Here is an 11710-nt window from a genome sequence, read left to right on the forward strand (position 1 = left end):
CACACGTCTGTGTATACATGTGCTCTTTTCCTAACTTTTTTTTCTTTAAAAATCTTTTATTTAAAATTAGCATTCCTATGCCCCATGAGGAAAAAAAAACAACCAGCTACAACTTGTACTGAGTGAAATGCTTTTAATTTTGAAAACTTTGTGCCTGAAAGAGAATAACTTTAATGGAGCTGATCAGATCTTTTGTTTCTAAATTGATTGCCTCAATAGATTTATTATTTTGATTTTTATTTCAATATTACATTGACTGATGGAGCAAACATTATTATCTTCTCTAAGGCAGAGTCAACTAAATCAATACCACTAAAATATATGCAGAGAATGAAGATTCAATTAAAACAGTGTGTACTTGCAAATGCTTATTGACTGACTGCCTTGTCACTACAGCCAGTTCCAGAAGAACTACAAAATGGGGAAGGTTTTGGCTACATCATTATGTTTCGTCGCCTTGGCTCAACAACCTGGACAAAAGCAGTGGTGGCTTCAGTAGAAGCAAACAAATATGTTTATAGGAATGAAAGCATTACACCTCTCTCCCCTTTTGAAGTGAAAGTTGGTGTCTACAACAACGAAGGAGAAGGGACCCTGAGCTCCGTATCCATTGTCTACTCAGGAGAAGACGGTAACATGTATCACTCTTATTAGTAATGGTCGTGTAGCAACAATAGGTCCCTGATATGATCAGACAGATCTCCACAGGGCCATTAAGGAGCCTGCTCAAAGCTGCTCACTGGAGTTTGACAAGAGACACGGGGCAGAAGGTGGGAAATCAAAAGCAAGGGGCAGATTTTCAGAACCACATGTTTCAACTTCTTTGTCTCCAAGGAGCTCCCACTGGCTGGGAAAATCAAGTGACATTCAAAAGTGTAGCTCTCAGAGGGTCTAGCTTTTCAGACCACTCGGTGCAGATGATCTCCTCTGAAAATCTGTCCCAGCTTATGGGTAATGACCAATTTTGAAAAATTATGGTTTTGCTGATGTTCCAGAATAAATGGGCAGCAAAGCTAGGGATTCACACCATGTTTCCTGAGCCTCTGCCTGCTGCTTCCCCCTAGAATCTCATCCTCTTTTCTTGATTCTCCCTCAGTTTTGACATAACACTCTCTTGGTAACACAAATGTTCCACCAGCTGTGTTTTCTCCCATCACCCAGAGCCGCAGATAGCACCAGCAGGAGCTTCAGCACTGAGCATTTCAGCGGCGGAGGTGGAGGTCTCCTGGCAGCCCATCGCATGGAACAGGCACACAGGCAGGGTGCTGGGCTATGAGGTGAGGCAGCTGGTGCTGGTGTCTGACACCTTACAGATGTCCCTTTCCCAGCCACATTTATATTCTAGTTCCTCCTCCTTTGCTTCCAAGTTAACAGACAATGGAGCTCTTCACCCGACTCTCATTAGCAACATTTTACCTGAGATAATCACAAGCATTTACAGACCAGGAATGCAGCTCTGTCTCAGACTTTTTGTAATGTAAATGAAAACTTCAAGATTAATCATTTGTGGTGGCTACTATAAAAGGACATGTGCTTGACTCCACGAAACAAAGCTGATCCTCCTCTTCTTACACAGCTGTAATGCTGTCTGAGCATGATGGGGTACTTGATAGTTTGAGAGCATACATATGACATAGCATTGCTTAGAGACGAAACCAGGGTAAATGCACTTCATTGCTATCCAAAGCATGTGCTCTGGCATATTTGAAAGGCCTTTGGCTTCTCACTCCTCTTCGTAGTGAGCACCTGCTCATTTACTAATAACTGAGAGTTTTTTGCCCTGTGCACTGGAGTGCGTTGCTGGTGTCACAGCATCAAGTCCAGGGCTAGATCCAGGGACAGACATTTCAAGGTCTGAGTGGGGAGAGCTGCAAGGATGCATGAATGTTGCCAGACTCCAGTGGCACTCAGCCACTGCGCTGCTTCTGGCTTCGCTTTGGTCTCCAGCACCTGATGGGAGCAGAAACCCAGTGTGAGCTGCATCTGACATCCACAGGACAGACCAGAGGTCCCTCCAGTGGGGCAGGAGAGGGGGGAGCAGATTTTTGTATTAATGACTGGGGTACTTCAAAGTAACCTCAGATATGATTCCTGGGAATTTTACTTGCACAGTGAAACAACTTTTTTTTAATTGTAGATAAGGTAAACCAAGAGTAAAACAAGTCAGAAATACTTTAAATTCTGTCCTATCACTACCAATGTATAAACAAAGGTAATAATAGAAATCAAATACAGTACACAAACCTTCCTAAATCAATTACTCACTGCAAAAAAAACCCAGGTCTGAATAGCTGTCACTGAATCAAAACTAGAGGCAGGATACAAAATAATTAAAAAACCTTGTAGATGACTGAGATAAATGCTTCATTGTATCTTTTAAAGTTTTCTTCAAATGTGTTCAAGCCATAAAACCAAACAAGCTTTTAAAATTTCTCACCTTATCAAGGGTTTCCGTTTGGACATCTAAAAAGTTTTTGCTTCCTTGATTGGTATTTGGTCTCTGAAATTTTATTTCTTCTCTATAAATATTCATGCATTGTTTTATTTTCTCTGAGTTTTGAATACAAAAAATCCTGTATTCCTTGAAATCTTCATTGTCAGCATGTCTGCTACCCAGCCAAATCTGTAATTGATGGAAAACAACAAATTGCTTGTTCTTTGTTCTCTGTTTTCAGGTTTTATATTGGACTGATGATCCCAAGGAAAGCACAGCTGGTAAAGTCAGAGTCAGTGGAAATGTAACAGCCAAAAACATCACAGGACTAAAAGCTAACACAGTGTATTTTGCAACAGTTCGAGCTTACAACACTGCAGGGATGGGGCCCTCTAGCACCCCGGTAAATGTCACCACTAAAAAATCACGTGAGTATTCAATTTTGTACAACAAATGTTGCAAACTCCCAAGTGTGATAGTGACATTTCAGCTTACTGTGACCCATGTTTGATAAATGTTGCAGTATCAAAGAAAACTGGATCCCAGTTTTCTTCATAAAATTAAGCAACAAAATCTGTGACTAGGAAACTTCTCTGTCTCTTCCCTGACAATATTTTTGTGGTCACCAACAAGTTTATTCAGACTCTGCTATTAAAGGTATTAATACAATATTTAGTTTGGGCTTCAGTTCTGTCTCAATGGAAGTCAAAATTCTCATCAACTTAAATCAGACCTAGGAAGGACCCTATTCTATTTTTATGCTAAAGTAATTCTGTATACCTACAAAATTGGATAACACCAGTGTTTGTGTTCCTACAGAGTAGCAACTGTCAGGAAGGATTTCCTTTTGCATTGCAACAGCGTGCCGTTTGCTTTCAGGAGATTTCAAAAGAGATGCAGAGTCAATAAAGGAAAGGTGTTCCACAGGTCCAACAACAGATTTGGGCGTGGGAATATGGGTTTGTTTTTTTTAAAGAAAAATGTTGAATGCTCCAAATACAGTGCTTTTTTGAGACCTTTAAACTGTGCACTACTGAGGGTAGCATATGGGATACATTCATATAAATACTATTTAGTCATTAATTTTTTAATTTTTCTGCAATTGTAGAAGCAAAAACTTACACTATTCTGTTTCTGAGAAGCAACATCATGAAACCAATGCTTTCATAGGCCCATCCTCCAAGGTAATAAGGAAGCACTGAGCACCATCCTGCAGGATTGAACCTGTGAAGTATGTTCACTAAGAGCAAAATAGTTGTAAAGGAAATCTTGGTAACCTGCTATGTACCCAAGTGCCCCAAAGCCATTACTGGTTAAGCGTTCCAGTTTTTTAATACTTTCTTTGGACTATGTTTTCACAGTAAACAACTGATGACCCCTTTTGCACAAAAAGGGAAATATTTCTCCTGTCTTTCACCAGTTCTCCTCTTGTTTATGTGTTGTTCCATGCTGTTACTTAAGTGCAAGAGAGGAACCAACTTGTAAAATGAGTTCATGATAAAAGTTACCATTTAATGTAAATAACATAAACCAAAATAAAGCCAGAGAAGGTATTTTTTAAGGACTCAAACAGAACTCTTCTCACAGGCAATTTCTTAATGGAAAATAGGCTCATGTCTGGAAATAATTCTTTATATTTGTATGTGCATATGTATGAAAGACAAGGTAAAGACATGGCAGCCAAGTGACAAGACATAAAAGGAATAAATTTGCTTTTGTTTTACATTGACTTCATCTTCTGTCAAATTCAGGATTGTGCTAATGGTTCATTTAAAAATTGAAGTAAAAATAGTCCTTTAATATTTAAAAACATATAATAGAATTTTGAGCTCTAGTCTCTGAAAGATGCAAGCACTTTCAATATAAGTAGAACTAATATGTCAAGTATAAACAATGTACATCTACAGCAGGAATTTTAGCTTCAAGGAAGTAGCTCTGTCTTCCTACTCGTTGTCCAGGATTCCTACAACATTCTGTGCATGCCATTATTGCAGAGACTAAGCACCATCAATTTATTTGGTCTCTGTGAGAAATGAAATAAATTGTGGAGTATTACCAAATCAAGGGTACCTTCCAAGTTACATACATTAATCATCAATATATAGGAACATTAGGGAGAAAAGAAGGATCCCAGAAGTTAAGCATTTTAGTCAGGTCTGGAATACTCACAACATGTTTCTCCAAATCTCTCCTCCTTTCTCTTAATTCAGTTCAAGTCCTTATTTCCTCTAGCACCCCTAGTGCCGTCCTCCCAGGCAGGGTCCTGGAGGATGCACCATGGAGAAGGAGATAATGTGTTTTTCTAAATCTGAGATAACAGTTCAAAGGCACAGTTTCAACTTCACATGTTCACACAGGATTCGATTTCAGTCACTCGTAGGCAAATTTTCAAAGTCCTGGCACTTAGGGATAAAAAGCCTTTGAAAAGCTACTCTCAGCCTATTGTGCCGAGAATTTATAAAATCTTACAATGTTTCATGATGGATCACATAGAGACTTTAATGTGTAGCTCTTTGTAACCTGTCTTCATGGCTGATGAAAATCTTGTCTTTTGTATTTTGCTCTTAGTTTTAGCTTTTTCTGAAATCCATACAGCAAAACATTCTCTAGTACATTAAAATACAGATAGGAAGAACATAGTACTTAAACAAAATCTATCAAATATAACTTGAACTGTCAGACACTGTCAGGCTTTTCCTAATTTTGAAAATGAACTCTCACAGTAAGTGGTTTTGTGCTATGAATAGATCTTTATTCTGACTAATATGAGAGCAATGATGGACTGGAAAATACGTTTTACTCCTTTAGATTTGAATCACCCGTGCATTTGCTACTTCCATGTCAGCAGCTCATTCAATTATGCTATGCAAATTAATATTCAGTTGTATCTTGTGATTATCATCATCTTTTTTTTAAAGCACCAAGTCAACCCCCAGCAAACATCGCCTGGAAGCTGACAAATTCCAAAATTTGCTTGAACTGGGAACACGTAAAAACAATGGAGAATGAATCAGAGGTGCTAGGCTACAAAGTAAGTAATTTCTTTAGCTAATTAATCAGACATGTTGTTTATAATAGAGGTACAAACAGTGACTTATTGAAATGTGACTGCTCATTACCTGGAAAACAGTGTGTTTTCTGGAGCTATTGGCATGGTTGGCTGACATTTGTACAAATGGAAGAACAGGTGTTTTTGTTCAGAGTAGGACCTCTTTATCCCAACACAGGGATTTTCTGTCCCCAATGCTGGATACCTCTTGTCCCATTTCCCTTGCAATCATATAACATTCTTGCATTCACATCTTCTTTGGAAAGGAGTTTCACGTGTATATAAGAAGTAGAGAATAGTCTCTTAGGCATTTTTAATATATAGGTATAAAACACATTTAAAAGTTCTTACTCTCTGGCAATTCATAAATGTACCTTTGAAAACAGATAGGAAGATACGCACATAAAGATCAATGTGAGTGAAGTAAAAAGCTCTTCCATAAATCTATTTTTTAAGGAAAGGAAAATTTAATTTAAAGTTGGTTTGCAGTGGCCCTGACCCCAAAAGACTTATGGAAAGACTCTTTTACTCCTGAAGAATTATAAAAATGGAGGTGGAGAGTGCTGACATGAGGAAAGGTTCTCAGGATCCAGATCTGCACGTTGCTAGGCATTTTAATGTCTACACAGAGTTATTTATGCCTAGGGAGGAAAAGGACACAAAAAAACCCCCACCCTGCAATCTTTCTTGAGATCATATTCTTTTCCACCCTAGTGAGTGTGTTTGAGCAGCTCCACACACTGGGGAAAAAGTTAAAACTAGACTATTAAGCTTTTTTCCTTTGTGTCTAACCTACCTACTTCTAGCCTACACTTGCTTATTACATTTTGATGTGGAAAGAGTGCTTTAAGTACTTGCTGTGGTATTTATTGTATGACACTTCTTTCTCCTTCTGCTTTGCTCTTTAGTTGCTCTTTTTAGCATAAATATGTCAAAAAATTGTCAAGAGAAAGGAGTCAAACACTGTCATTGCTGTGCTAGCAAGGAAGAAAGGCTTCTTGGAAGAAAAAAGCTGATCATAGTCTGTAGGATCCCTGTCTAGACTCCCCAAGCTGCTCTGCACCTTGGCCCAACGGTTCATTAGTGAAAAGACTTAAGTGCAAGCAAGCGCTGGATCTGTCATGTTTAGTTGTAGAAATGTGCTTCCTAAGTGGAAACCCAGATGCTACTATCCAAATTTCTGTCCTTTCTTGAAGTCTTTAAAAACATACTGCTATACAATGTTCCATGTTTTCTTTAGCAAGTGGTAATTTTACACGAAAGTCAACATGAATATTTCTATTTGACTACAAATGCTCACCACAAACAGGTGAAATTTAAAAAAAACCCAAAAGTAAAACTTCAGTTCCTGAAGTATCACATTAGCTCTGGATATAAAAGGTGTTACAATCTGAAGTCTTGTTTAAAGGTGTGTCTAACTTCCATATTTACAGAAGAGCATAAGTGTATTGGATAAGGATTTCATAACGCTACTTTCAAGATGAGCCTCAGTTCTAGCAGACAAAGGCTCTCCTGCAAAACACAGGTGGAGTAAATGCTCGCTGTGGTCTCCATCACAAAATTCTGCAGAATATATTTCCATGTTTTGAATTAAGTTTAATACTCCACAGGATGCTGATAGTGCTCTGAGAAGTTTGGGACATGAAAGAAGATATTCTCAGCCAAAAAAAATCCATTAAATCTTAAAAAAATTAAATAACTCTTGTTTTCTACTCCCTTTTTACTTAGATTTTGTATAGACAAAACAGACATAGCAAAACGCATATATTGGAGACAAACAACACTTCAGCTGAACTTCTGGTACCATTTGAAGAAGATTATCTCATAGAAATAAGAACAGTCAGTGATGGTGGGGATGGCAGCAGCAGTGAGGAAATTAGGATTCCAAAAATATCAAGTACGTGAGATTTTTTTTTTCTCTGAATGTTATTGCATAATAAGAAATCTGTGTGCCTCTAAGAAGTACAATAGATTAACTGACTTTCCATTACCATAGCTGGCCTTTCTCCCATTGCTTTGTAATTCTGGGTACATGTAGATTAGCCTCTGGACTTCTTCATTAGCGGAGAAAGTATTTTGCACAACACCTAGTTGTGACCTTATTTTTAGTGTAGGTCTCCGTCTGCCCTGGCCTGTAATGCTCAGGGAAGGACGGAGAAATAAGCTTTCTTATTAAAGTCAAAGCTGCAGCTCTCACATGTAACGCAGCTCTTAATCTTCTCTGGAGCTGCTGCTGCTGCTGAGACAGGGAACCTCAGCCCTGCTCCACAGCTGGGGTGGGGTTGCCCAGGGTCCAGTCTCTGCCCTCATAAACACCTTGTTATACATGCAAAATGGAGCATGGTTTTGCAACAAACTAGCCAAAACCCTGGTGAAAGTATTCACAGGAAGGGTGGGAACCTGATTGGAAATCATACTCCATGGAACTGCTGCTACAACTTAAAAAATAAATAAATAGAAAAAAACATTTGTCAATAATGTTTCATTTTGAAAATAGAACAAAGATTAGTTATGCTAGAACACATAGAAAAATATTTTTTGACACAAGTTTACTTTTGTCATAAGATTTTGTGTTGTTATATTTTTACAGGTTTAAGCTCTGGAGGAATAAAATTGTCCCAAAGGGTGAACCATATATTGACTTCTGGGATCCTGCTATTGAGTTCTGTTCTTATACACCCTTTTCCATGATGATTAAAGCAATGCTCAGCCATGGGCTTTTAAAAATAAACCACATGTAGATTTTATCTTAATACTTCACCACGACCAACATTCCTGATAAAGAAAAATAGTGGGGATGGGGGAGGGAGATAGAAGTGATATATTATTATTAAGAAAACATTAAGTATCGATATTACATTAATTTTTAAAAATAAGCTTTGAAATTAATGGATAAATGTATATGCATTAATTAAATGGAGTGGTGCCAAACATAACTTGAGATTGTGAGGAAAGTGATCTCACATTTTTTACAAGCAGTAGTTCTTACTGAAACTCCAGTGTAATGGTATGTCAAACATGAAAGCTGTTATAACTGAGAGAAGAGACTTGCAATTGCTTGTGATGTGGTTATGATTTATCTCACGTTCTTCAATGTAACCTGTAAAAATCCCCACTTCCAATTAAATAAAAGCTATTTGTTTACTTTTTGCACATGTTTGTATTACAGGGGGTGTCATACAATGCATTATATGAAGTGTACTGTACTATTTTCTTCAGAAAAGGGAAAAATAAAAGGAATCATATATACCAACTCAAAGCCCATTGAATTCAATAGAAAGACTTTCAATGGCATCAGCAAGCCTTGAACCAGATCTGAATGAGACAGTACCTTTTATAATATGAAATACCTTATGTATTCTCAAATACATTTTAAAGGACTTTTTCATGCAAAGCCTATTCTGATCAACAAAACTAGCAGAGATGCTGAATGCCTTCTATGAAGGGAGATTGAAATATATCTGTCTTCAAGCAGGCTCAGTTGCTTTCTCACCTGATATTGTTATTCTTTGCTGTAGCTTGAAAGTGTGGATTCATCTTCGGGCTGGGCATGAAGGTAAATGAGAAGAACGTTAATTTTCATCATCTTGAAATATAAATAAAAGCATCTAATTAAGCCCTTCAATCTATCGAGTTATTAAAATGACAAACTAAGCACCAGAGTGAGCATGGCCTTCAAGTCAGTAGATACAGCTCAAAATGTGAAGTCACACTCATGTCAACTCTAACAACATCCGATAAAAGGGGTTTTTGTCTCATATTGTTATTGGGGGACGTTTTCTTCCTTCCCATTTTACTCTGAAGTATATTTTCTTTTCACCACTGTCAAGTACATGTTGTGTCATCTTTGTAACCATTTATAACTACAAGTGAATGAAATATCCAACATTTTTTAAAAGGAAAAGTTCAAATGGGGATGGTGATGTGTAAGCACACGAATGAGCAAAAGGATAGAAGTTCATCTGTGCATGATAATCCTTCAAACAGCGTATTAAACATGTTTCTTATCCATGGGTATGGGAGGCCAAATTGACAGCAAGAGAGTCTGAAATGTGAATAAGAAGTTACCAAAACTTTGGTACCTGAGATTACTCACAGAGCCCATGTGCTGGACTTCCAGGGAGAACTCCATACACACTGACATAAAATAAAATCATAAATGATAGAAACATTGCAAAAGCATGCATTACAGAATGATGTCCAATTTTGATCTGAGGCCTCCAGAGGATGAAAAGGATATTAAGTCCCTAGGACAAGGCATTTTACTTGGATTTGCACTCACTGTTAAACATTTGCAACTTGTGTTGACACTATTAAAGCCAAAAGAGCGTGTGTTTCATGTTGTCATGGCTGTGCAGCTGCAGTCTCACTAAAGAAGTGACTGTCAAAACTTGGGTTTTTTTCTTTACTGTGGATAAGCACATATCACTTACACCTGGTGATGTTTAATAATCCCCATACTAAATTCCACAAAATGTTTCACAGAGATGACCAGTATTTGGTGGAGCTTTGACAGGGCTTTTTGCATTATCCCTTCCCAGCAGGTCTCCAGCAGGAACTGCCCTATGCTATGGCAGCTCACTTGCAGATGTTCTTGTGTCCCTTAAGCAATGGGTATATTTTTTTTTTCAGTTAAACAGAACCTAAAACTCTTATATTTCATAACATACATGTAATCCTTCTGCTAAGTTTAAACAAAATGTCTCTTTTTATTCAAGTGAAGAGAGATTTTCTGCAAAGCAGTTACATACAACTGAATAGAAGGCCTGAGAGATGCTTAATTACAGGGAGGCTCTAGAAATATAATGCCACTTTTAGAAGCCTGTCCTCTGGGATTTCTACAAAGATGCTAATCGCAGGAGTTATTAAGAAGAGGTTTAACATAGCTTTCAAAAGAAGAGAACAGTTTAGAAAGAAGTGGATATGGTATTAAAAATCTTGATAATACCCTAATGAAGTAAAAACATTATTCTTTACAGTGAAACTAAACAATAAATCATTTCTTCAGATTTGTTTTCATTTCTGTATGCATTACTGATGTTGTTTGCAAGGTACTTTTCTCACTGTAGAATATACTTTTCAAAATCAGGCTCTTTTATGTCTCCGGTGTTTAACCTCATAATTTCCACATTAGTCCTGTTTTGTCATTCCCATGGGAGTAGCCCTTTTTAAAGTAAGGGACAACCTAGGAAGACCACTAACATGAGTAAAGCTATTACCTTACTGAACTCCCTTAGAGCTGGAGCACAAGTGGATTGCCAAGTGACTATTCTGCCTTGGGAGCAGAACTTCTAAGCAGTCTTGAGGAGAATACCCTTAAATATAGATATAATGATAGCTCCCCCATCATCCCTAAATCAATGTAGCCCTCTAACTTGTGCAGGTTCATTTTCTTCTCTTCAGCTCCCCAGTTCTTTTTTGGTGTTTCACTAGGATGAACTGTTGTCTGAGCTGCCCAAAGCAGCGAAAGTCCAGCTTTCCTTTTGATGTGAAAATGTTATTAAAGCACCTGATGCTGAAATAGAAAGAGTTCAGATGACTGGCAGCTTTCATTAAAAGGAAAAAAGGGTCAAAAAATAGTTTTGCCACTCACGGTTGCAGGAAAAAGTTTGAAAACAGCAACAGTATAAAACGCCTAAAACCAGAATTCGAAATTAAAACAGTAGAAAAAGTAAAACAAAAAACTCTGCAATGCTCCTGATTTTTAGCAACTAGGAAGCTGAATTAAATACCCCACTTATAAGGTGTCCAATGCAGGGAAGCTTGGGCCCAGTCTTACCAGATTTTAGAGGCACCAGATCAAATCACAGACCAGCCTAAGTTTTCAAATAGCTGGAAGAGTAATACCTATTTTATTTTGATAACCTAAGCAAAGTACAAAAAAATGAAAAAAAGTCACAGTCAGAGATTTTCATTTTAAATTTAACACGTCAACAAAATTTTTCTCCATGAAAAAAGCAATTTTGACTCTATCCAAATGTTTCGGTACACTCTAAACACAATGTTTCTTTGTGATTTAAGAGCATTTAAACTTTTTTTAATGCCTTCTCCCTTCTTTATAGAGCAATTTTTGAATACAAATGCCAAGAAACTGAATAAAATAGCCCATGTGCTATTGTACCAGCCCCTAAATCAACATTATCCTGAAGTGCAGAAACACCCTGTGTTTTCTGCAGGTCGTTGGAATGCAGCCCTGGTGATGTACTTGACACAGAGCTCTAAATCAC

At 37.6% G+C, this 11710-nt stretch overlaps 1 protein-coding gene across 1 annotated transcript in view; it reads left to right on the forward strand.

The window, feature by feature from the left end:
- Window positions 1-8174, forward strand: part of CNTN6 (contactin 6) — a gene marked incomplete at both ends in the record, with an annotated part of 117177 nt that extends 109003 nt beyond the window's left edge. Inside the window, 6 exons of the mRNA XM_082321643.1 lie at window positions 397-631; window positions 1162-1277; window positions 2676-2862; window positions 5353-5465; window positions 7212-7380; window positions 8074-8174. Of these exons, the coding sequence (XP_082177769.1) occupies window positions 397-631; window positions 1162-1277; window positions 2676-2862; window positions 5353-5465; window positions 7212-7380; window positions 8074-8174 (921 nt within the window). The remainder of the gene's footprint in view (window positions 1-396; window positions 632-1161; window positions 1278-2675; window positions 2863-5352; window positions 5466-7211; window positions 7381-8073) is intronic.
- Between the last annotated feature and the right edge of the window lie 3536 nt (window positions 8175-11710).

Source organism: Platalea leucorodia, assembly GCF_965183815.1.
Source record: "Platalea leucorodia genome assembly, chromosome: 9".
Classification (NCBI taxonomy): Eukaryota; Metazoa; Chordata; class Aves; order Pelecaniformes; family Threskiornithidae; genus Platalea; species Platalea leucorodia.